Genomic DNA, 27,461 nt, shown 5'->3' with positions numbered 1-27,461 from the left:
GGGGAGGGGAGGGGAGGGGAGGGGAGGGGCCTCCTCGCTCAGGCCCGGCCGCGCGCCCCCGAGCCCGGCGCTCGCCCGGCCGCGCGCACGCACGCACGCCGGCGCGCACGTTCCCCGGGAACCCGGAAGTGCGGGGCAGCGGAGAGCCACGTGGGTGGAGCTGGGTCGCAGCTCGCATGGGGGAGTCTATCCCGCTGGCCGCCCCGGTCCCGGTGGAACAGGCGGTGCTGGAGACGTTCTTCTCTCACCTGGGCATCTTCTCTTACGACAAGGCCAAGGACAATGTGGACAAGGAGCGAGAGGCCAACAAGAGCGCGGGGGGCAGCTGGCTGTCGCTGCTGGCGGCCCTGGCCCACCTGGCCGCGGCCGAGAAGGTCTATCACAGCCTCACCTACCTGGGGCAGAAACTAGGTACCTCCGCCCCGCCCCCCGTGCCCTTTGAGGAGGAAGGAAAGGGGGTTGGCTCCCTGCCTCGCCGCGGCCTCCCGCTCCTCTCGGCGCTCCCGGCTCACCTCCCGGCGACCCCTTCCCTCCCCCGGCTCTCGCAGGCCCCGCCCACCGGCCTCCGCTGCCGCCGGGGCTGCGGCTCCCACCGAGCGGTGTCTCGGTGCGTGCCCATTGCACGGATTGGTGCCCTCAGTGAGAAGTTAAGCAGCCTGCCCGCTGACACTGTGGCCAGAGGAGCAGACCTGGGCAATAAAACCTAGTTAGAACCAATGAACACTTTTGCAGCCCGGCCTCCTAAAGCCGAGGCCCCTGAGAGTTACGGATGGCGTCCTTACTTACCCCTCCTTCTTAGGCTGTCAATAAATAATTTAAAGCATGAGGAAATAAGCGAGTACCGGAGAGGAAAGGCAAGAAACGTGCCTGACACTAGCAAGAGGGCACTTGGGGGAAGATGGTAAACACTCTTATCATTGCATCATCATGAATCTTGGCCCCTGGAAGTGAGATGAAAGAGCGGATTCAGCCGATTTTCACTAGCTGAAACGGTATGAGTAGATCAGAAGGAAATAAAATACGAGGAAGCCAAGGGCTGTGCATATAAAATATCACTACTTACCATGGCCAACAGTGCCTATTACGGATCCTGGAGCTTTCAAAGGGGTGTTAGTATTTTGGCCTGTTTGTAGACGTTTCAGTAATCAGAAGCACAGGGGCTGGTATGAATGGAGAACACATCTATGCAATAGGAATAGAAAGATAAAAGTTGAGTGCAGATTCCATTTTGATTTTAACCCCCAGTTTCCTTCTATTGCCTGAAGGTGGCCACGTCCCTATGGCCAGGGGAAGATGATCAGTAATCACCCGGTGCGGGGGGAGGGGTGCAGGGCTTTCTGAGGTCTTAACCTGTGCCTTGGCTGTTCAGATAATACCTTGTTGTGTAGTATGTTGACTTACTGGCAAAAGTGCTCAGTTAGATTCACCCTGTGCATTTTTTTCCCCCACCCCTTTTTGCAGTGGCACTTCTCACAAATTTGCAATTGCTGTTGCAGGGTCATTGTTACCCTTTCTGTAGATCGGCAAATTGTCTACGCGCACCTGTGTGGGTAGGTGACAGATCTCAAACCAGAATACCTGCCTTTGAACTGTCAGATTGTGTTTTTATTCATACGATTTGTAAAAAGTTGGTGTCCGTATTATGACTTAAGCATATACTTTGTGTATACAGTTGGCCCTTGAACAAGAGGGGTGTGAACTGCATGGGTCCACTAATACACGGATTTTTTTTTCCGATAAATACAGTGCAGTAAATATTTTTCTCATCCTTTATGATTTTCCTAACATTTTATTTTTCTCTAGCTTACCTTATTATAAGAATACAACATAGAATACATATAACCTATGAAATACGTGTTAACCTACTACTGTTTATGTTATCAGTAAGGCTTCTAGTCAACCATAAGCTATTAGTAATTAAATTTTTCGGAAGTCAAAACTTAATACCCGGATTTTTGGCTATGTGTGTGTGGGGGGATCAGCTCCCCAGCAACCCCTCTCCTACCCCTGATGCTGTTCAGGGGTCAACTGTATTTGGAAGTGGGGAAGATTCTGGCCATAAAATTGAAGGTGGATAATTTTCTGGCAGTTTCAGTTGTTTTTAGATTCTCTCACCTCATGAAGAACGGTGACTGACCCCTCAGGGCCATGATTCTTAATTTGTTTAAGCTCATCTGTGAGATTTTGATGAAGCCCATGCACTTACATGGAAAATATATGTGTAATACAATTTTGCATATAATCTGAGAGGTTTCCATTCAGTCGGATTTCCTAAAGCCTAGTCATCATGGACCCCAGTTTAAAAATCTGCTATTCTAGTTTCAGTTGTATGTGTCTGGTTTTAGGTAAACAGCACTGGCTGCCCTGTGTGTTAAGAGCAGGTGTAAAATCATCAGGGTCTCAGCCTTGGGTTCTGTGAAATGGCCCTTGTCACGTAAAGTGATTAGTTCTGCATGGACCCCCTGCTTGCATGGATGAGCCTGAAGGCTGCACCGTGAAATTCATCTGGGAGCAGTTGACACTCTGAAACATGCCCAGGCGTGGTTCAGGCTCCCAGTGATCTGTCACTTCTGAGTGAATGTTCTGAGAATGGCATGTTTAACTTTAACGCCTCATTAACTTCTTCAATGTATAGTAAACATAGGTTCCAAATTTTAAATTTTTAAATTTGCAGCTATCTTACAGTGTTTTGATACTGGAATGTTTGTGATATCAGCAGGCTTACCATATGATTCTGTGATTATTAGGTCGACTCTATTTTCTTAATTAAACCCTTGGGGAAAAAGTTTTGTGTTGACACTGAAGACATTCCCATGTTCTTCACATCCTTTGGTAATTAGAATGTTTGTATGATTTTTTTTTTTAAAAAGCAAAACAAAACGTTTTATGTGTATCTTTAAACATTTAAAACACATGATCCAAACACGTGAGTCTTTCTGAGCTCACTCTTGTGACTGATGTTTATCAGAGACCTTGGCAATGAATCCTGATTATAGATGCACGTGTTGGCAAACACTTTGGGCAAAGGATGGACCTGACAGGGAGCCTTCTGTTCCTGTACTGGCTCAGTTCTGAACAACTTTGGGTGGAGCCCTTACCTTGGAGCTTTCTCTTTGCTTTGAGAAGAGACTATACCTGTTTGGGGAAGGATCACGGATAAAAATATGCCATCTCAATGCCTTTGGAGGACTTTAGGCCATACATCTCTCCCTTTTGTTTCGTTACTGGAGAGTTTCCTCAACCTCTGGTTGCTAGAATTTAGCACGGTAGAAAATGACTTTAACTTGAGAACTAACGTTTACAAACCATCATTAACAAAACATTGTGGAATAAAATACTCAATTAGACGTTTCACATACTCCTTTAATACACTTGTTACTTGAAATTTTATCCTGTGAGGTGGACTGTTGAAATCTTGAAAAATAGTGAAGATACAATACAAAGAGCCTTCTGGAAATAATTCAACATAATCCTATTTTGTGAGTTCAAAAAATTGAAAAGAGGAAGATGTCTGGTGTCCCTGCTTCCTTGTTTCCCAGTAATGAAGGAAGACCAGTCCCCTCTGGATATTCCTAACCAGGGTAGTCAATATGTAGGATTGTGCTCCTGAGAGCTCTGAGAAGAGAGACCAGTTTAAAAGAAATGCGTTGGTGGTCTCTCCCTTCCTTATAGTGTCCCTTGACACGGTTTCACATACTGGTGACTGATGATTATTGATAAGCTTTTCAGGATACTCTTTGCATCTGTGTGGTGTTTCCACTCCCTCAGAGAGGGTAATCTGATGAAGGAAGTTCTTTTTCACTCAGAGTTAAAACTGTCACTAAGGCCACCCTGTTAAGAGGTGAGTACGCAGTTGAGAGTCACCTCACTAGCTTTCAAATAGGTAGCTACTCTTGTTTACATTATATGAAGCTCCCAATTTACTATAGAGTTTTAGAAGCCCAATTAGGTAGTATTCAGGGTCTTCTTACATCAGTTACAAATGGAAGGGAAGGGGACTAGTGTTATGTAACATGCACTTTGCTCCAGCACATTATATACCAGATGTGATTTCATGTTGTCTTCTTGGCTCTATTACTTGTTTCGTGTTAAAAACCACAGCTAAGGTTCAAAGTAGCCAAGTCATTGGCATATCACACAGAGTATACATTCGGAAGCTGGAATTGGGACTAAGTCTGTCAGACTTCCAGAGCTTTTAGGGTTTTTTTTTTTTTTTTTTGTATTTTTGTTTTTTTAAGATTTTATTGTTAAGTAATCTGTACACCCAATGTGAGGCCTGAACTCACAACCCTGAGATCAAGAGTTGCACACTCCCCTGACTGAGCCATCTAGGCATCCCATAGATTTTGCATGGTACTCTTGTTACCTACTTAACCTAAGAAATTTTTTCTCCTAAACTTGGTCACAGAGGTCTATTTATTCCATACTGTCACTTCACAAAATCTGCAGGGTTAGACTAATATAGGCAGGGAAGGAGGGCAAACCCTTCAGGGTACAGTCCTGTGCGGGATGTTAGTGCTGGGGTCAATCCAACTGTACCACATGGTTTTTGCTGCTTTTAGGAGAGGAAATGATTTGAATGCTAGTTACTTTGTCTAGGCAGTATACTGAAGAAAACATTCCACAAACTATTAATTTGATTACTTTTACAACTATTAACTATAACTACAAACCTAGAAGGTTGGTCACTTAATAACTTATTCCACAAACTATTAATGCTTAAAAATAAGTTATAAGTGACCAACCTTCTAGGTTTGCCCAGGGCCATGGGGCTTCCCAGGGCGTGGGACTAAGGGCTTTCTGAGAAGCCAGACTTTAAGAGCCAACTGTGAAAATCGTGGATAACCTTGGACACGCTGGTCACAGTAGTAGGAAAGGATGTAAGATTCATTTCTTGAAATATAAACTGGGCAGTGAAGTAGAAACAACATTGTGAAATGTTTCATTTGTCAAAGGGATATTTTACAAAATGCCTCGATAAATAATTTTCACTCTTAATTGACATGTATAAAAGTAATAAGTTTATTCATTAAAGCATTCTGTGTATAGCAATAGAAAATGTAAACTGTCATCCATCTCTGAGGTTTTTATATATTTCTAAGAATTACTGTTTTAAAGCTGCACTGTTTCTTTTCATTCTCTTAATGTCTTGCCTGTGACCCCTTCTTTAGTGCAGAATTGCTTAAGAAAACATATACAAAGCTGGCTCTATAATTATTAGAACTAGAGTTGATCATGTGTTAATACCGAGTAAGGAAATGATCTATGCCACTTGATCCCTATTAACTGCTGAAAGGGATGTATTTTGTCTTTTTTTTTTAAATTAAGTAGCTCCATGCCTAGTGTAGGGGTTGAACTCAAGACCCTGAGATAAGAGTCACACACTCTACCAGCTGAGCCAGCCAGGCACCCCTGGTCTTTTTTTTTTTTTTTTTTCCTGATTTCCTTTGGAACTCCTGAGTTACAGCAATAGTTATTTATAATTACTTCCTGCACTTAATCATTCACAATGTGGTGCTTATTTTGTTATAATCTATTGTATAAACCTTATCAAGAGTTCCAAAGATTTCTGGGTGCCTGGCTGGCTCAGTTGGAGGAGCATGTAACTCTTGATCCCAGGGTCATGAGTTCAAGCCGCGCATTGGGTGTAGAACTTATTTAAAAAAAAAAAAATACTAAAGATTTCCTTTTTTTCCCCTGCGATCCCCAGATTCTGTGTTCTTGTGTAAGGGAGATACATGTATTTTCCATTTTCTGGTATAGCTTAAAATAGGAAAATTCAGCCCTGATGCAGAAATAAAATTTTCTGATTTATCAGGAATAACAACAGTGTTTTCCAGTTGGGTATTCTCTTTTGTTTTAAATACATGTATGTGGAAGGAGGGCTATTTGGATTTAGGTTGATGTCACCTGCTAGGTTAATTCTCCTCTGAAATAAACGTGAATCTTCATTGAATTGGTTTGGGGGAGAATCGGTATATGGGTAAGGAAATCATACACACATCTGTTACTACACTAAGGAGGTGCACCAGGCATTCATTTCTTATTCTTCAGTGAAATTATGAATCACAAAATATTTAAATTCCAATCATAGGAGTCAGAGAATATGGTAGGTGATAACTCACTGAGCTCAGCAGACTCTACTCCTTTCCTTTTGGTTTTTCTTTTTTTAAAAGATTTTATGTATTTACTTATTTGAGAGAGAGGGAGCAAGAGAGAGAGAGAGAGAGAGAACAAGCCAGGGGAGAGGGAGAAGCAGACTCCTCGCTGAACAGGGAGCCCAGACAGGGGGCTGGATCCCAGACTCTGGGATCATGACCTGAGCCAAAGGCAGGTGCTTAACTCACTGAGCCACCCAGGCACCCCTCCTTTCCTTTTGGGTGCTGGGAGGTGTTCTCTCCTAGTGTTCTCTCCTTCCTTACTTGTCATTTGCTAATGTCATTTGCCTCCCAGGGGGCCAGTCCTTCTTCAGCAGGAAAGATTCTATCCGTACCATCTATACTTCCCTGCACAACGAGCTGAAGAAGGTGGTGACTGGCCGCGGTGCCCTTGGGGGGAACGCCCCCCATGTGGAAGAACTACTTTCCCACCTGTCGGAGCAGCTGTGCTTCTTCGTGCAAGCCCGGATGGAGATCGCAGACTTCTATGAGAAGATGTACACCCTCAGCCCACAGAAGTTCATCAATGCTGAGGAGCTCGTTGGCCTTTTGGACACCATCCTCAAGAAATACAGCTCCAGGTGAGTGTAGGTGAGGAGGGAAGGAGGGAGGGATGGCCAGAGCAGCCTCTCACTCCCACACACACTAGCTCCTTCCCCACATTCTTTTTTTTTTTTTTTTGAGATTTTATTTATTTCTTCCTAAGAGACACAGAGAGAGGCAGAGAAGCAGGCTCCCTGCAGGGAACCTGATGCAGGACTCGATCCCAGGACCCCGGGATCATGACCTGAGCCAAAGGCAGATGCTCAACCACTGAGCCACCAGGGTGCCCCACTTCCGTACACTCTTATGAGGAAAATCTATGATGAAATAACTGAAATAGAGAAATAGCTATTTTACATTTTATACATATTAACGAATGGGTATACGTTAGGTACCTCCTTTGGGCTTCATTAACACCATGCTGGGTGGATACTTCCCTAAGCAATAACCAAGGGCCAAGAATGAAGTAATCCTTAAAAGATGTATTATAACTGATTTTGCTGCTTCAAAGAGTTCACACAGCGAGAACTGTATATAAACTAATGTGATTTTTTTTTTTACAAACTATTATTCAAATAAATGTCCCTTACAAAGTAATCACCTTGATGAGTTATCCACTTATTCCTCTGATGTAACTAACCATTACTTAACATGTGTTGGAAACTCCTTTGTAATTGCTTTCTATGCTATTCTATGCCTGTGGCATAGTTTTGGTTTTGTTTTAAACTTTCTTAGGGGAGACAGGCATCTGTGATTTTGAGGAGGGCATACTTAAATTTTTTTTGATAGTCAAAAAGCTATTTGTAGCCAATTTAATTTTTTTTAAAAAAGATGTTGATCAGCTGGAAAATTTATATTTGAAGGAAATTGCTGCTTTCATTTATGAGCCTGCCTGTAATGTATTGCTCACTTCCTGAGCCAAAAAACAATACCAAAGGATTTTGAGAAGCATTAGGTGTTATTGTTCGGCTGTAGAAAGGAATGAGGTATTGATATATGCCACAGCATCCATGAACCTTGAATAATTATGCTACATGAAAGAAACCAGTCAGAAAAGATCACATGTTGTATCCTTCCAGTTATAGGAAATGTCCAGAATAGGCAAAGTCATAAACACAGAATATAGATTACAGATGACGGACACAGAAAATGGTTGGGGTGAAGGTGAGAATGGGGAGTGACTTCTAATGGGTACAGGATTTGGGGGGGTCATGAGACTGTTCTAAAATTAGTGGTGATGGTTGCACAACTCTGTACTAAAACTACTGAATTCTATACCTTTTATAAAAGAGTATACATTATGTATGTGAATTACCTAGTAAAGCTATTATTAAAAAAGAAATAAACAGGGGCTCCTGGGTGGCTTGGTTAAGCAATTGCCTTTAGCTCAGGTCATGATCCCAGGGTCCTGGGCTCGAGCCCTGAGTCTTGAGCCCTCCATAGGGATCCCTGCCCAGCCAGAAGCCTGCTTTTCCCTCTCCCTCTGCCACTCCACTTGCTTATGCTCTCTTGCTCTCTTTCTCTGTCAAATATATAAATAAAATCTTTAAAAAAAAAAAAAAAAAAAGATTTTAAAAATAAATAAAACTGTGCAGTGAACATGCAAACATCCTTCCCTTGGACTCATATTGTTAAAATGTTGCCATGTTTGCTTTATCTCTCTGTTTATATAATTTTATTACCCCTCCCACATTGTTTGGAAGTCATATGGGAACATCATAACACTTCACCCCCAAATACTCAGATTGTATCTTCTAAAAACTATACAAAACTGTAACATAGTTTTCTCACTTAAGAAATTTAGCACTGATTTTTTTTCTATCATCAGCAGTAAGTAGTCCATATTCAGACTTCCCCAATTGTATCCAAAATGTCCTCTTACTATTTTTTTATTGTCATGTATTTTTTTGTTTTTATGATATATTCTAAATTTTTGTTTCATCTATTTTTAGTAGGTAATACATTAATACATCTCAAAATTTATAAAGCACAAAAGAATACATAGTGAAAAGTGCCCCTGTTCTTTATCTACTTAATTCCCTTCCTAAGAGACAATGAATGTTGTTAGCAAGTTCTTCCTATCATTCTTGAGAGACAGTCTCTGCATATAAATATACACATTTTCATTTTATAAACAAATTTTACATGGTAACAGATTTTCTATGTTTGGAACTTTTATTTCTTCCTCAAACCTGAGTTGGATTTTTTTTTTAATAACATATTTTTTTGAACTCCAAAAACAAAAGTACAGTTTGAGATCTAATTCTCAAAGGGAAGAGATCTCACGTGGTGATTCCCAAATGTTAATGTGAAAGTGGTTTGCTGAACCATTTGCAAAGCTTAAGAAAAGGAACCATACCTGCTCCCTGCCCTTGCCCTGCCCTTCTTCCTCAAGAGGGTAAGATTTAGTGATTCTCAGTTGGGTGCCCAGAAACTTCTATGTTTTAAAAGTTCCCTGTGATATTGAAAATAGTCTACATGAAAAAATTGTTTGGATAAATGAAAGAGAGGTGCCAACAGTGGAATATACTAGGTACTGAACCTTAACTATGTGTGTGTATGTGTGTTTCATAGGAATGATTATTACTATTTAGCTATTTTTATTTGATTAGATTTGTGATCTGTCATCTTTTACCTTCTTTGGAACATCCTATTTCCCAGATCTTTGAGAATTCCTTCCATTTCCCTCAAAAGCCCAGCTTTCATTCTTGAAGCTCTTTAGGGCAGAGTGGTTACTCTTGGAATCTGATAGAGCCAGGATACCGGGCGGCGTATCACGGTGTTTTCATCTTTCTCCATCTTTCACTAGTGCTGCCTTTATCTAATTAATTACTGATTACACATCCAAGCCTGAAAATTATCTCATTTGGAAACTTGAGGTTAACTTAAACAACATAAATTCCTTAGTTAACAAATTCTGAAAAGTTGAAATTCTGTACAATATGTTGATTTTGGAGGGGGAAGTGGAATTATGTTAGGTGAAAATTAACATACTTTGCCTTTTGCCAGGATAATATTCTTTTTTTCTGTAGATCTTTTTTTTTCTCTTCTTCTTTTTTTCTTTTCTGTAGACCTTTTGATTTGGTATCTGTGCTATACCAAACGTTTCTTTCATGGTTCCAGTGTTCTAGAGAAGTAATTAATATTTTGGTATTCTATTGTATTGAAAGAGTTAATCCTTCTCGCAAAGGACCCAAGTCTATCTTTCAGGAAATGTTTATTTGCCCCAATATATCTGATCCATATCAGAGCACTTCTAAAATAGCATGTGAATCTTTTATCTTTCAAATGATGAAATGCTTTTGTATTAAAAAATTAACATGCATGATGTATAACATGGAGTCTAACTTGTGGACATGATTTGAGATGCAGATTCTGTGTGAGTTATTGCAAGGTCCAGTCTGCTTTCAGAGAAGAAGGGGAAGCACGTTTTGGTTTTTTTCTTTGGAAGCCAGTTGTGGTCAGAGTAGTGTTGGGACTCCCGGGTGGCTCAGCGGTTGGGTGTCTGCCTTCGTCCCAGAGTGTGGTCCTGGAGTTCCGGGATCGAGTCCTGCACCGGACTTCCTGCATGGAGCCTGCTTCTCCCTCCGCCCATGTCTCTGCCTCTCTGTATCTCTCATGAATAAATAAATAAAATCTTTAAAGAAAAGAAAAAGAGTAGAATAGTGCTAAAGGTTTCCCTTTCTGGCAAACTTATTACATTATTAAGCAAATGTAAATTATTGCTTAAGAACCACAGTCATTGTGGTGCTGCATTTCAAATTGAATAATTAACATTAATCATATTAGTTTTTATTGTGTACCTTGAGGAGAAAAAATATGAGTTTAGCTCATACAGGAATAGGATGTCTACTATTCCTTGAATACTTTTGAGGAGAGGAGGAACTTGGGTTTTTTAATCTCCCCCTCTCCCCAGGGAAGCATCATTGGAACATTTTTTGATTCTGTAAAATTCATTCTGAATTGACTTACCTAACTCTTATACAGTGGGCATAAAAGATGACTCTGGTTAATTTTTCTGTTTCATAGTTAAACAAACCTGGAAGATGGATTAAAAATGCAAAAATTTACTCTCCTAATCAAGAGTATAATTTTAAGAAATAATTATTTTAAGGAAGTAAGAAATTATTTATGCATTCTAGACAGTTTTTAAAAATCCCACTGGTGGGGGCACATTGGTGGCATAGTCGGTTAAACATCTGACTCTTGGTTTTGACTATAACAATCCTGTTGTGGGATCAAGCCCCGAGTCAGGTTCCATGCTCAGCATGAGTCTGCTTAAGACTCTCTCTCCCTCTCTTTCTCCCTCTGCCCCTCCTCCCTGTGCGCACCACTCTCTCTGATAAATAAGTTAATCTTAAAAAAAAAATCCTTGATATGACAGTAATATATCATTAAGTGACATATCCTTTAACCATGATTTTACAGCTAGATTTTAAAGAATTTTTTTTTTTTAATTTTACTTTTAAGTAATCTGTATACCAAAGTAAGGCTCACACTTACAGTCCTGAGACCAAGAGTCGCACTCTCCACTGACTGAGCCAGCCAGGCGCCCCAAAGAACATTTTTAAAAATTGAGTCACATAAAGTTCCTGTTGGCATTTTAGGGAGCACAGTTTTTTGATCTGAATGCTTCAGATGACAGGATTCTCACCAAGGGCAGAACTGTGATTTCTTTAGGCCTCATGTCCCTTTCACTTCAGAAAAAGATTTGTGATGATTAAGTGAAATTAACAGTTAGTTGTGTGTGTATCGTTCAACAAGGTGAATTTTCGCCCATGGAAAATTTCATAAGCAAAACCGACAATAGTGCCATTTCTGTGGGACACCTTCTGCTCTAGGCATTCAGCATGTCTAGATCTTAACAGTAAGGGCTGAAGGCCTTCTGTTATCTTGCCCCAGCCTATCTTTCCAAATTCATCTAAGGCCCATCAAATGTCTTAAATTGCACCCAAACTCTTAGTAGAAAAGAAGCTTTGAAGAGAAATCTTTAAGGATTTTAAGCAGAAGCCAAAAAATCCATAATCTAATGTGTTCCTCATAACTATTTGCCATTTCCTACCTTGGCTCATTATTTGTTTTGCCTAGAATGTCCTTGAATTTGGAGAGAAGGAAAAAGATGTTTTTCTTCTACACTTCTAAATTCTCAGCAGGGGGGCCCTTTAACAAAAGACAAATTAACAAGAGAATAACATACCAGTGTATTTAATGTAAGTTTTGTGTGTCAGGAGAGCCTTCATAAAATAATGAAGACCCAAAGAAGCTGTTAAACCTGTGTTTTCGTGGTAGGTTTTGTTAAAAAACAAAACTGAGCCGAGTACATTTGAAGAGTTGTGGGAAAATGTGCTAGGATGAAAAAGGGTATGAGCTAAGGGGGAAGCCGCAAGGCCTGTTCTTTCAGATTCCTCTCTGTGTCCCATTGCCTTTGGAGATAAGGATGCTCCTTTCCTTAGAGTACAGGGAAGGCACCTCTCGCTTGAGGGTTTTATGACCTGCTTTAGGGGAGGGTTAGGAAATCTTTGCTGCACATGTTTCTTAAATGTATTCATAAATTAGTCAGTATACCAGCCATATTTTGGGGTAGTATGTTCTGAAGCCTATCATATTGTCATATCATCTATCAGTTGCTCTTGCCACAATCCTTCTGTATAACAGAACACCCTAAAATTCACACGCATAGGCTTGCAGGTCTCCTGGAAGCCGACTTGACAGGCTTGGCTTAGCTGGATAGCTCTGCTTACCACTGTTCTCACTGGGCTTGGCTTATTACTATGAGCTTTGGGTTTGGTCTGCTCCACATGTATGTGTTCATTCTGAGCCCAAAGTGAGTGGGGAGCCAGCTACACAGTGGCTATTACCCAAGTGCAAAAGAATAAGCCCAACCAAGCTCATTTTAAGCATCAGATCTGCTAACATCCCTTTGACCAGAGCAAGTCCTAGGACTCAGTCCATAGTCCAGGGGCGAGAAAGTATACTCTACCTCTGGTGGGAAGACCTGCAGAGTCACCTGGTAGAGGGTGTGGATTCAGAGGTGATTAAGAATGGGGCCAGAAATGTAAGCCCTCACCAAGTTTCATGGCTCAATTCAAATTCAGTCTCCCTTAAGGGCTGCATAATCGTTCAACCAAAAGAAGTTGCTCCTTTTTCTAAAACCTTACTGTATTTTGTACTTCTCATAAGAGATGTGTTACTTCTTACTTACCATTATAAGTACCTCTTTCTACCATGGGAAATCTCTATAAGGCAAACCTTTGGCTAATGCATCTATCTTCAGTGTATTTATATTTAAAAATTAGTGAAAACTTTAAGAGATGATTTTTTTATTGTGTTAAAATATACATAACATAAAATTTACCATTTTTAAGTGTATAGTTTATGGCATTTAGTACATTCACATTGTGCTAGAGATTTATTTTTCATTGTTTTTATCTGACTTCTCACATACTTGGGACCTGGATACTTCTTTTGGAAGGAACTCCTTGATGTGGATTTGTGAAGGAGAGAATTCTCTCTCTCTCTCTCTCTCTCTCTCTCTCTCCCTACACTCCTCTCTTTTTTGACTTCTTTTAGAGCAGATGTTCTCTGTAAATTGTTGTCAACTTATTCCATATTTGGACTCTTTCATGCTTTTCAAGCTATAGTTGAGGTGTGTATTTTTGGATTACAACAATTTAACAGATCCCCCTATAGTGTGAGTTGTAAATGGGTATGAGGCACAGAGCAGAATGGAAATGGGAAAATGATACATCATGATGCTAATCTCAAACTCTTGGCAGAATAACATTACCATGATTTTTTTAGTTCTTCTTAAGGATGAAAAATAGCTTCAGCATTCACATTCACCCTAATAAATGTTGAACATTTAAACACTTTTAAGATATGTTTATGAAGAGCCTGTTCAGAATTCTTTCTGAAGATCTTTACAGAGAATTCATGTTCTTTCAAGGAGAATGTTAGATATAAATGATGATTTCCAATGAAGCAGGAAAAATAACTTAGAGTATTATTATTTGTGGTAGAATTTTCTTCAATCTCATAACATTTTCCTGTTAAGTCTTACTGTGTTCAAATTCCTTGGGAAATTTTATTGATACCCATCATTATAGAATCTTGTGATGCTTTATGGCCATTAAGCATTAAAGGGCTCAAAGGCTAAGGAGGTAGGAGCATTTTGTACAATTCAAAGATTTTGAGATGTGGTGAAGTTGTGTGTGTACATGTGTATTAGATTTCTTTTTTTTTTTGTATTAGATTTCTTAATGCCGAATTCAAAGCATGCAATGTTTGAAGAGTCCAAATTAATTAAGCATATAAGCTAGAGGATTTGAAATCTAGTTTATTGTTCTGATTCTTTTTTTTTTTTTTTTTAAGACTTATTTATTTGTTTTAGAGACGGAGAGCTCTGGAGACAATGAGTAGGGGGAGACATGGAGAGAATCTTTACGCAGACTCCTTGTTGGGCTTGGAATCTTTTATGGGGCTCCATCCCACGACCCATAAGATCATGACCTGAGCCAAAATCAAGAGTCAGATGCTTATCGACTGAGCCACCCAGGCACCCCTATCTTTCGAGTCTTTGAATGTATTATTAGGCTGAGACCCTCCACCTATGTTTTAGCTTCCCTCTCTTGAAGCTAATTGAAGGTAAAATGCTGGTAATAGGAAAAAAAAATTGTCATGTGAGTAACTATATCCTTATCACATGATAATGAGTTTCTATCTTATAATATCCAGCTTAGTATGGGCTCTTTAATGTTTAATAATCCCTCTAATTAATGTTTAAGTGAATTTTTAAACTCTGGCTATACTTGTGATGCTCTTTTTTCTTAACTTTTTCATTGATAACCAGCATTTTCCTCTTCGGCTGGGGCTGAAACAGCTGTATGAGAAGCTTCTGTCTTGTTGACAGTGAAGCAATTAACTTGCATGGGTCCAGGCCTGTAAATCATCTCCCATGGTTCCTGAGGCATAAGATATGATCAGTAAATGCTAGATCTTGCCCACATATTTAAAATGGTCACTTGCAGATGCTTTGGGCCTTTGGGAAGAGTATAAGGGCTTGTTGTTGGCTCCTTGAGAAGGAAGGTGCACTAGGCCAGGCAGATACTGAAACACCCCCCCCCCCCCCCAACCTGGAGAATTTCTCAGAAGAAGAACCCTGAGCAAGAAAGCTCTAAGAGGTCCATACAGGGAGGACTCTCCTTAACCATTGTTACAGAATTTCATCTAGATCACAAAGAACAGAATCAAGGAGGCAGAGAGTAGGATTCAAGTCTTAACCTAGTTGGTTACCATGTATACCAAACCTCTCCTGAATCTCTAGTATGTGCCATATGTTCTAGAGATAAAGGAGTGAAGGAAGTAGGCAACTCTCACTTCTCCTCAAGGAGGAGCTCAGAGCAAAGGTGACCATAGGTCCCAGTTTCTCTGACAAATTATGTGATGAAGCTACTCAGGTGGGAGACAGATATTAAGAAACTAGAGGGGGGGATCCCTGGGTTGCGCAGCGGTTTGGCGCCTGCCTTTGGCCCAGGGCGCGATCCTGGGGACCCGGGATCGAGTCCCACGTCGGGCTCCCGGTGCATGGAGCCTGCTTCTCTCTCTGCCTGTGTCTCCGCCTCTCTCTCTCTCTCTCTCTCTCTGTGTGACTATCATGAATAAATACAAAATTAAAAAAAAAAAAAAAAGAAACTAGAGGGGGGATCCCTGGGTGGTGCAGCGGTTTGGCGCCTGCCTTTGGCCCAGGGTGCGATCCTGGGGACCCGGGATCGAGTCCCACATCGGGCTCCCAGTGCATGGAGCCTGCTTCTCCCTCTGCCTGAGTCTCTGCCTCTCTCTCTCTCTCTCTGTGACTATCATTAAAAAAAAAAAAAAAAAAAAAAAAAAAAAAAAAAAAAACCTAGAGGATATAATTGGGGTCACCTGACCTAGTCTGGAGATGAACAGAGGAGACGTTTTTAAGGAAATGAGTCTGAAGAGGAGACCTGAAGCATCAGAAGATGTTCTCACTTGACTCAGGGTCTTTGCACGTGGCCTTTTCCCTCTTCTCCCTGGAAGGAGGTATTCCCACATCCTCTCTCCTCCTACTACCCAATATTACTGTTACCAGTGAATTAGAAAAAATGTTTTACAAATAGGTTAACAATCCATGAGTCATAAAGTTAATTTAGTGAGTAGTAATCCAATTTAAAACATAAATGTTGAAATGTTAGGTATTTGTTATTTAGCTACCATTTTGTTTTTAACTGTGATGAAATATGAAGGAAATTTGGGAACTAGGATTGAATATGGCTTATCTTATGGAGTTACCATAATACCTTATGGAGTTCCTATGAATATTAAGTTTATATGTATTATATACGTGTTTTAGTGACTTTTTTTTTTTTTTTTAACCTCTAGCTCTTTAGGACCACATTCTGAAAAAAAGGATGCTGTGTTTTGATGATTATGTTAGTTATACAATTCCCAGAATAAATAAAATAGGCCAGGAAAAAAAGTACAGCTAATTTAATTTCTTTGTATTTGAAAGGAAGGCAGCCACTACTCTCATCTTTTGTTTAAATATCAGGCTATGTGGGGCACCCGGGTGGCTCAGTGGTTGAGCCTTTAGCTCAGGTCATGATCCTGGGGTCCTGGGATCGAGTCTCGCATGGGGCTCCCCACATGGAGCCTGCTTCTCCCTCTGCCTATGTCTCTGCCTCTCTGTGTGTCTCTCATGAATAAATGTATAAAATCTTTAAAAATAAATATCAGGCTATTTCCACAGGAGAATATGCTGACATCATCCTGAGATGGTGAAGTTATGTCAGGATAACTTTTGATTGATTTATTTTTGTTATTTATTTACTTATTTTTTTTTATCTCCCCTCCCCCCCCCATTTACTTATTTTTTAAGCGTGCTCCACATCCACAGCATGGAGCTGAATGTGGGACTTGAGCTCACAACCCTGAAATCAAGACCTGAACTGAGATCAAGAGTCGGATGCTGTTCAGGTGTCCCAGAACAATTTCTTTAAAAGAATCAACATGGAGCTCTTCAGTCTTTCCTCCTACTGCCCCCAAATGGAGTAAGATTTGCCTGGCCACCATGGTGTGCTGTTTTGAGGATGGAAAATGTCACTTTGGAGTAACACTTCTACTTATTTCTCTTCATTCCCCTTCCCCTCTAGATTTCACCACCCCATCCTCAGTCCTTTGGAAGGCAGTTTCCAGCTGGAGGTGGATGTCCTGAGCCATCTCCTGAAGGCCCAGGCCCAGGTCTCCGAGTGGAAGTTCCTCCCGTCTCTGGTGAACTTGCACAGTGCTCACACCAAGCTGCAGACTTGGGGCCAGATCTTTGAAAAGCAGCGGGAGACCAAGAAACATCTGTTCGGAGGGCAGTCTCAGAAGGCCGTTCAGCCCCCACACCTTTTCCTCTGGCTGATGAAACTCAAAAACATGCTTCTTGCCAAGTTTAGCTTTTACTTTCACGAGGCGCTGAGCCGACAAACGACTGCTTCAGAAATGAAAACGTTGACTGCCAAAGCCAACCCAGACTTTTTTGGGAAGATTTCCAGCTTCATCCGGAAGTATGATGCTGCCAATGTGTCCTTAATCTTTGACAACCGAGGTTCCGAGAGCTTTCAGGGTCATGGCTATCACCACCCCCATTCCTACAGAGAGGCCCCTAAGGGTGTGGACCAGTATCCAGCCGTGGTGTCCCTGCCCAGTGACAGGCCCGTCATGCACTGGCCCAATGTCATCATGATCATGACAGACCGCATGTCTGAACTGAACAGCTTGGAGAAGGTGGTCCACTTCTATGATGACAAAGTTCAGAGCACCTACTTCCTAACCCGCCCAGAACCTCACTTTACCATTGTCGTTATTTTTGAATCAAAGAAATCTGAAAGAGACTCCCACTTTATTTCCTTCCTCAATGAGCTCTCACTTGCCCTTAAGAACCCCAAAGTTTTTGCAAGTCTGAAGCCTGGCTCCAAAGGCTAGCAGGTGATTTGTGTGAAAGGTTTTCAAGACTGGAAAGTGTGTTCCTAATTGCTCAAATGATCTGTGGTCTGTGATTAGAGTTTCCATCCATTCATGCTTCTTTCAGAGCTAAATTAAAGACAAATCTTCCCTAATTGTGTCGCACACTTTATAAGCAATTAAGGCCAATTGAATCAAGTATCCAAAGAGTAATCTAGGAAGTGATCATGGCTACTGTGTATCTCCATGGTACAGCAGAGTTTTTTCAGTATTTTCTCCCATTTTCCTTTATTTCCTATAGACAGAATATTGATTGGCCTTTGGTTTGTCTTTCCACATGTTTTATATTGTTCTAAACTTTGTTTTAATGCAGTTCCACACGCCTTCTCCTCTCCCTTTCCAGGACCAGTAATTGAGATGAGATTAAATGGCCTTTTCAGAATCAAGGACTGTATGTTTTCTATCTCATAAATTAGCAAATTAACATGAAAGGAGTTTTATGATTCTCATCAACAAATTAGTATTTTGGATGCCAAAATCAGCCTTGGTGAGAAATTTCTGTCAGTTATTAAAATCAAGGGTGAATCAGAGTGGTCATGTAACATCAGTTTTAACAGTTTAGAAAACTCCTGTGAACACTTTAGTAGTCATGGGTTCTTCTGGGGTTTTCTACACACCTAACTACTTTTGTTTTTACCCTTAAGAAGGTGAATTTTTCACTCTGTTTGAAAATTAGTATAAGCTATTATGTGGGGTTTCTTCACTCCTCGGCATATTATCTACTTGGCTTTCTGTTTATCACCTTTCTGCTGAAATGTATGTTCATGTTTGGCTCCACTCCCTGCTTATTCTTAGGCCAAAAAAGCATGTAGCCTTCGTTTTTCAGCCACTCTTCGACATTTATGTGACTTAGCCTGCTTTTATAACCTCAAAAGGTTGGTCTCGATACCTTGTACTTGGTAAAGTCAATTGTGCATTCAGAAGACCTCTTCGTAGCTGAGTAATCAAATCAGTACTTAATTTAAGCGCATCTGAATTTGGGTTTCATGCCTGTCTCCTCCAAATTACTTTTAGAAGCAGTGATATATCTTAACACCTGCTGCCTTAACACCCTCCTTCAGTAGTGCTCACGGGGAAGTAGATGGACCCGTGAAGGCCTAATGGGCTATGGAGAACGTCACTCCTTGGTTATTGACTCAGAATGAAAATGAGCCACAGAGAGTCATTGAGTTTTGTTACTATTTGATAGTTCCTTCAATGCTTGTATCTGACGTAAAGATCAGATCGGTCCAGTTTGGTCCAGTTTCTCATGATTGCATGGAGCCATGGTTTTCCTGGGCCACAGCCAGCAAGCTGGCAGTGGGCAGAGCCGTTCCCAGTCTGTGCCAGGAGGCCTGCCTGCCTCAGGCGGGACCAGCTGCTGGAAAGGACCTACTGGTCTTTTTTCTATTTCTTTCTTTCTTCCCCTCCCCCCTTTTAAAAAAATAAAAGTCCTGTAACTAAAAAGCCAGTTTGCTTAAAATAGGTAGTGATTTACTTCTACATTTTATTCACTCAGGTTCTATACAAATCTGAACATTGAACTTACATAAAAAATTGAAAACAACTGGAACTAAAAAGTCCACAATCATTTTTCTTCCCTTTTGTGTTTTACCAAGAAGCCGAAAAAATATCCCTTGGTGTTTATGTATTTTTCCTAGATAAAAACCACCATTAGCCTTAATGTTTGGTCTACCATGTACCGAAAAGAAATTTGCTTCAGTGGAACAGGGAGAAGAGTGTAAATAAAACTTACATATAATATTTACGTAATCAATCCTTGTCTAGAACATATTTAAAAAGGTATATTTATTTTTAAGCATATTTTGGTTCAAGCCAAGAAACAAAGTGATTCTACTCTGAGATTTGTCCTCTAAAGTAATTGATGAAATGGATCTGTAAAGTCTGTGTCTTGCTAACTGGAAGATTAAATCTGCATATTTTCTGCAGACTGTTTGCTTTGAAATTGTTTCTAAACCACAACTTGGTCAGTTTTTCTGTGTAGCCAGGGGCGTGGTCAACACTCACTGAGTTTGCCAACAAGGCCATCAAGGAGTGTCCACTTTAGGATGCTGTTTGGACACAGGCTGGACATTCACAACTTTGTCCTCTGGGGTCCAACCTTGTATGTGATGACATCATGTCAAGGAGTGTGTGAAAATACAGTCGTCCTCCCTTACCTGCCGTTGTGCTTACCTGGGTTTCAGTTATCCATGGGCACTGCAGTGTGGAAGCTGGAAGCCGGGGCTTCTCCTACAAATCATCAGGGGGTCAGTCGTAGTGTGTTGCTACATCCCAATGCCTGCATCATTCACATCACTTTATCTTGCTGCACCAGCATTGTGTCATCTCACGTCATCCCAAGAAGGGTGAGTATGGACCAATAAGCTATTTTGAGAAAGAGAGAAAGACCACATTCATATAACTTGGATTACAGAACATAGTTGTAATTGTTCTATTTTATTATTAGTTACTGTTAGTTTCTTACTGTGCCTAATTTATAAATTAAACTTTGTCATCAAAGTATGTATGTATAGGAAAAACCATAGTATATATGGAGAGCTGAGTACTATGTGCAGTTTCAGGTGTTTTAAACACCTGTTCGGTGTTTTAAACACTCGAGGGTAAGAGGGGCCTACTGTATAGATTAATTCTTAACTGACTGGCCAATAACCTTTATGTTATTTCTTTGTGCATTTGGACATATTGTAGGAAATTTACTTACAGGAAAATAGCTGGTAACTCATTGCACTCCTCTAGAGTCATTCATGGGGTCTTTAAAAATATGTGTCTACTCTTTGATCCAGCAGCAAACTTGCTTTTTTTTTTTTTTTTTTTTTTTTGGCTTGTCAGCCTCTGAGCTTGACTTTCTTATCTGTGAAATGGGGATAAGGAAATATGGCCTGCTTTTTATCAGAGGATAAAAAGAATGGAATGACATCATGCATGTAAGAAAGTCTTTGAAAGCTTATTTGGGCTTGAAAACTGTATAAATAAAAGATAGACCATTCTTTCCTTAAACTCGGCACTTGTCCTGTTCTCGTCTTTCTCTTCAGATCTGTGGCATAAACGTGTGCTTAGTCACTCTGAACAGTATAGTTGAGAAGAGGAGGCAGATAAATTCCTAATCAACTCACCCTCCCTTCCCTCTCTCCTTATTTTAGAATCCTCGTGGTTCTTTATTCCTAAATTTTTGTGGTTGGTTGATAGCATCACTTCAGTCTATATTCTTACAGACCCATAGACATTTAAAATTTTTCTTTCTCGCTTATCAGCCAGATTATCACTATGAAGTTTCCTGCTTTATCTCCATTACTACTACTCCTTGCTTCAAAGTGCATTTTGCCTGGTATTTTTGTGATCCAGTCTGCTTATGCTTACTGTTCACATGGTACGTCTTTTCCTCTCTCACTATTTGTATCTTTATTTTTAAAGTGTCTATGGTTAAGAACTAAAGAGAGAAGACTGATTAAAAAGAGCAATAACAACCTCTGTGTGCTGCAATCTGACCATCTCTGCCTTGGGATTGAAGTGTTTAGTTTGTCGCATTTCATACCTGTGAAGTTTTTACAATCAGGATTTTACTGATAGTATCTTTAAGCCATCACTGAACATGCTTTTCTATCTTTTTTCCTTTTATATTAGAAGTTAGATGAAGAGGTTTGATCAGATTTCTCCCCCCACTCTTTTTTTTTTTTTTTTTTTGTAGTGACTTGTGTATTTTATTGGGAGGCAGCTAATATCTGGCATTACCTAGGTCAGTTATGGTACTGAAGGTTACAGAATAGTGATGGTCTAATATGTCATTCCTTTTTCATTTATTAGATGGGATATTTTTATGGGGAGAAACTTTATTTGGCTACCTTAAAAGACAGTTCATATAGAAATGGCTGGATAAATGCTTGATGCTTTTTCCAGTTTTTTTTTTTTAACATTTTATTTTTAAGTAATCTCTACACCCAACATAGGGCCTGACCTCAAACCCCAAAATCAAGAGTCGCATAGTCCACCGACTGAACCAACCAGGTGCCCCTGTTTTTATTTATTTTTTTTAAGTAAGCTCTATGCCCAACATGGGGCTCAAACTCATAACCCTGAGATTAGGAGTCGCATATTCTATCCACTGAGCCAGCGAGGCATCCCTCTTACCAGTTTTTAAAACAATGAGTTAGGGGGCTCCTGCCTGGCTCAATCAGTGGAGCATGCAACTTGATCTCCGGGTTATGAGTTTAAGCCCCACATTGGGTGTAGAGATTACTTAAAAATAGTATTTAAAAAAATGAGTTAGAATGAGCTTTTAAAGAAATGTATATGAGTATTTCTGCCTTCTGCCTCTTAAGTTTAACCCCAAATTTGAAATAAGGCAGCCATTTTTCCCCTTACCACAAAACACTTTTATGTAAATATTAGGATCTTCCTTTATTTCTTTCTCATGGTTACTTTTCTTCTCTCTTAATTACTACTGATTATTTTCCTCTGCTTTTCTCCTTCCTTCCTTCATTCCCCGCCCCACTCCCACCCCCCTTAGTTTCTAGTATCTTCCTCATCAATTCTACTGAGTCACCTTCCCCCCTGCCTCAGGGAGCCAGCACATACTCCAGTGGGCTCTGACCCAGTTTTGGAAAGCCATACTCGAAAGTATTCATTTTGATTGTTTTTTACAACTCATTAGTCTTTTTCAGGCAGTGACAAAGGAAGATGTAGATGGGAAATATTCAGTATTGACACTGATGGGTGACCCCTGTTAGGCCCAGCCACTTCATGAGCACACAAGACTTAGCCAACTACAGCCAAGGAGTGCTATGTGTATCTAGTAGGTTATTTGGGATTATTTTTTGATGTGACAATTATATGTCAGTACAGGACACCCCTTGACCCCAAGGCCATCCTGGTCTCAGTCACGCCAGGGTAGGTCAGTGTTAGAGCAGTCCCTAAAGAAGAATCAGACAGAGGATATGAATGGCTGCTTTCTAGTTTCCAACATTAGTTCATGTAACAACTATTAAGCACCAACCATGCTAAGGATGGTGATACAGCAGTTGGCCATGACAAACACGGGCCTTGGCTTGTGCGGGTAGTGAGGTGAGCTGGCTCCTGCCACCCCAACAGACCAAGAGCTGGAGAGCTTAAATGGGAAGGCCATGAATAGTCTTCAAACCTGTTTTACTTGCATACCTTCCTCCCAGTTTTGAAAAGCCATGATACCTTGATTTTTTTTTTTAATCTGAAGTCATCATCATTATATGTAAATAGTCTCAAAAGATTCATCTTACCATATATTGTAGATATTGACATTTAAAATGAAAATGCTGGGCAGCCTGGGTGGCTCAGCGGTTTAGTGGCACCTTCAGCCCAGGGCATGATCCTGGAGACCCTGGATCGAGTCCCACGTCAGGCTCCCTGCATGGAGCCGGCTCCTCTGCTTGTGTCTCTGCCTCTCTCTCTCTCACTCTCTCTGTGTCTCTCATGAATAAATAAATAAAATCTTTTAAAAAAATAAAATGAAAATGCTAATTGTTGTTTTCAATGTGTCCAGTGAAATCTGGATACCATAGAGACTTCATCACAACCATTTTCCCTATTCAAAGATATCTTAACAAGCTTTGTAATATTATACCGTTCTTTTTGTTCCTTAAACTCCATTCTATGTCTCCCATAGAATTTTATCCTAATATGAATTTTATTTTCTCCAAAGTAGTATTGGTCACCCTATTAAATACTATCTCAGCATATTACATGTATAAATATTCTTTCTGTTACCATGGAGCTCTAAGAGTTTAATGAGCAAATGACATATATATTAGAAACTTTATTTGGACCATCTCTTTCAGTGAAATGAGTATGTGTTTATGATGACCTGGCTGAAGAAACGGATTATCTAGATGTTCCTTTGTTAGGTGGGCAGAGATTTTTACACCCTATAGTAATACCCCATGTTGAGAACTGTGCAAGGTCTGAGGATTTTACAAGTTAGCCTGCCACAGTTTCATGGATGCTGGCAGAAGATGGGAGATAATTACTCACAGCAGTAGCAAGAGCCAGAATATGACCACTTCTGCATGTTCCCCGAGCCCCAGTTTCCTCAGGGTCAGTGTTGGATGGGCCCAGATGGATGCTGGCTCATGCCATAGGTTGCATTTCAGGAGAATTCTGATCTCAGGAAACCCAAATCTTACAACGGTCGGTAAGTGTGCCTTTCATTTGCTCGAGTGAAACATTATTATTCTGGACGGTGTATTAGTTTCCTAGGGCTGCTATAACAAAGTGCCACTAGTCGGGTGGCATAAAATAACAGAAACTCATCATCTCTAAGTTCTGAAGTCTAATAAAAGTGTGAAATCAAGGTGTTGGCAGAGGGATCTTCCCTCTGAAACCTGTAGGGGAATTTCTTGCCTTCCTAGCTTCCAGTGATTGCTGGCCATTTTGGTGTTTGCTGGTTTACAACTGCACAACTCCAGCCTCTGTTTTGTCATCACATGCCATACCTTCCCTGTCTTCACATGGCTGTCTTCTTATAAGCCACCAGTCATATTGGACTAGGGGCCACCCTACTCCAGCATGACCTTATCTTAACTAATGCAATGACAATATTTCCAAACAAAGTCCCATCCTGAGGTCCTGAGAGTTAGGACCTCATCACCTTTTGGTGGAGAGGAGACATAATTCAACAGTAACCATGTGTGCACTTTGCTCTCAAAGGGAGACACTGTGTCCCAAGGATGCTCACAAGGACACAATCATCCCTGAAAGACAGTCCGAATTAAAGACAGTACCTCACTCTCAAGACCTGCAGAAACATGAAACACACACAGAAAACTTACTCCTAATGTAAACTTATGGGGAAGAAGGGCAGTTATTAAAGAAGACAGAAGTAGGGCAGCCCAGGTGGCTCAGTGGCTTAGGGCCACCTTCAGCCCAGGGTGTGATCCTGGAGACCTGGGATTGAGTCCCATGTCAGGCTCCCTGCGTGGAGCCTGCTTCTCCCTCTGCCTGAGTCTCTGCCTCTCTCTCTCTCTCTCTTTCTATCGCTCATGAATAAATAAATACAATCTTAAAAAAAAAAAAAAGAAGTAGCTTAATTCCACTAAAGTCTCCTTCAGAGACTCATTTTGGGAAAGAGTTCATAGGGAAGTTGAGGACCTGAAATTGATTTCCTAATGATGATCTGTATTCTTGCATATCTTGAGAAATAATCACTACTACACCCTGGGTAGTAGACTCCTAGTCCAAAGATCACTATTATAAAAGATTTGGAAGAGTGCTTGGGTGGTGGTGGCTCAGTCGGTAAAACGTCGACTCTTGATTTGGGGTCATGTCGTGACCTCAGGGCTGTGGGATCAAGCCCTGTATTAGGTTCTGTGGTGCAGCAGGGAGTCTGCTTGAGATTCTCTCCCTCACCCTACTTGCATGTGTGCTGTCTCCAAAATAAATATATCTTTTTTAAAAAGAGATTTGAGGTGTGTCTGGGTTACCAGATCCAGTACAGCCTGAAGTATTTTTTTTCAACTTGAAGTATTCTTGGTGTTACAATATCCCTTCCATTTTCTTCCCCCCCCCTTCCATTTTCTTAAACTGTCAGAGAAGGCTTTCCTAAAGGTTGCAGTTAGGCTGAGAAGTGTCATCAGAATTAAAAGAAGGGTCTCTACCTTTGCTTGAGTAGAGGCAGAAGAGGAGTGGGCAATAGTAGCTGGAGGGAGACCACGTCTGGGAATGGCAGGAGGTGGTTTGCAGCAGAGCGATGGACAGCCTGTGCATAGAGAGCATGGACTGGTGAGGAGACAGACGCCTGGGGTGGCATCCTGACTTTCAGAAATTGTGAGGAGAGGGATTGCCAAGATCCTGGGATTTCAGCAGTCAAGCATGATGAGGAGTTAAACTTTTCTTAAAATGGGAATTAATAAATACGTGTGACCTCAGTTTACACACTCCCATTGTCAAAGTCTGGACACACCAGTTAAACTTTTTGATCAAACTGTATATGGCTAAGTTGATGCGGAATCATACAATTCTACAGTAAATCATTAATGCAGACCGAGTGTCTTATTTCCATATTTTTAACAACTCTGCTTTCAATAACAAGGCCACTTTCTGAGACTCATATTTGTAACCATCTGGCTTAGCAAGCACAGTTGTCCTTGGACAGCTGGAGAAGGTGATTCTTTATGTATTTTTTAATGTTATTTTTCGTTTTAACACCAGCACGAATCTCCAGGAGCAGTATCATTTCATTTTATCAAAGCTGAGCCTCTGTAATCCTGTGTACTTTTTAGAAGGATGATGATATTGAGGAAAAGAAGAGAACTTTCTTGTCTGTTCTCAGGAATTAACTCCAATGAAGTTAACTCTACAGCAGCTAAAGAATATCTAGCTTCAACAAATTGTATAGATTTGTCAAACTTTACCCACAAGTGAGAATTGTAACAATATTGGAAAATTGTCAACCACTTAGATGCTGATAAAATTCTTCTTGGGGGAAAGTATAAATGATTGGTAGAAATGCTTTGAGAAGGTGCCTGGTGTAGAATTGGTCTGGCTACCTCCAGGGTCTTCCTTTCATTTCCCTGGAGGAAGAATTGGGGGGTGGGGAGTGGGGGAGGAAGGCTGGTGGGGTAAAATGGAGAAAGGAGCTGGGAGGCGCTCCCTGGCCCATGGAATTAGACCCTTGGATGGACCACTGCAGAGCTGGCCCAAAATAACTGAGAGGAGGGCTTTCAGGGGGCTGGTGGAGAGGCTGCAGGGTAAACGTCTCCCTTCTTCCCTATGAAATCTTTAGCAACTTTTGTAGATTTTTTTTGAGGGGTGGGGAAGGACTTCAAAGGAGGGAAAAGGAGAGTGGACATCTAAGTTACATGATAGCAAGGGCGATATTTTCTTTCATCCCCCTTCTGTCCCTGAAGTTATAGTAAGAAAGGAACAGTGAGGGGGCGCCTGGGGGGCACAGGGAGTTAAGTGTCTGACTTGATTTCGGCTCAGGTCATGATCTCTGGGTGGTAAGACGGAGCCCCTGGTTGGGCTCCACGCTCAGTGTGGAGTCCGCTTGGGATTCCCTCCCTCCCTCTCCTCTCCGGCCCTCCCCGCTCTTTCTCTCTCTCAAATACATAAACAAATGTTAAAAAAAAAAAAAAAAAAAAAAAGAAACAGTGACAAGTCCTTTCATTATCAACAAAGATCTCTTGAATCGTAAATCTGATCAGGGCTTGCCGCCTCATCAGATGGTGGGTAACTTACATTTATCATGCATCTATCGATTTATTGGAAGGTATTAATGGAAAGGCAAAATATAATCAGTCTTCTATTATTTTCCAGCTCTACTGAGGTATATTTGACAAATATACATGTATTAAGCTTACTTGGAAACCACTTTCCGAATACTACCTAACAAAGGGAATTAGTCTTAATGGGAAAAAAAACAAACAGCTATTTTCAAGGCTTTTCTTTCCTTATTCCAATCTGTGGGCATACCTGTTAAATTTCCTAATATCTTGGCCTCTTCTGTTTATTTACTATCACTTACTATATATATATCACATTGAAAGTATTGTTTGTCTTAATTATCGGGAATTAATGAATATTTAGCAAGTGGCGGGCAGCCCTGGTGGCTCAGCGGATTGGCGCCACCTTCAGCCCAGGGCCTGATCCTGGAGACCCAGGATCGGGTCCCACATCAGGCTCCCTGCATGGAGCCTGCTTCTCCCTCTGCCTGTGTCTCTGCCTCTCTCTCTCTCTGTCTCTGTCTCTCTCTCTCTCTCTGTCTCT

The 27,461-nt window shown here is 40.9% G+C and overlaps 1 protein-coding gene across 1 annotated transcript; it reads left to right on the top strand.

The window, feature by feature from the left end:
- Positions 1-109: 109 nt before the first annotated feature.
- Positions 110-20,726, top strand: KICS2 (KICSTOR subunit 2). Its single transcript, XM_077913690.1, has 3 exons — positions 110-411; positions 6,454-6,739; positions 16,871-20,726. The coding sequence occupies exons 1-3, from the start codon at positions 177-179 to the stop codon at positions 17,685-17,687; spliced, it is 1,338 nt and encodes a 445-aa protein (XP_077769816.1). The 5' UTR covers positions 110-176; the 3' UTR covers positions 17,688-20,726.
- Positions 20,727-27,461: the final 6,735 nt, after the last annotated feature.

The sequence above is a fragment of the Canis aureus genome, chromosome 11, assembly GCF_053574225.1.
Source record: "Canis aureus isolate CA01 chromosome 11, VMU_Caureus_v.1.0, whole genome shotgun sequence".
Taxonomy (NCBI): Eukaryota; Metazoa; Chordata; class Mammalia; order Carnivora; family Canidae; genus Canis; species Canis aureus.
This window is presented reverse-complemented; position numbering and strand designations above follow the sequence as displayed.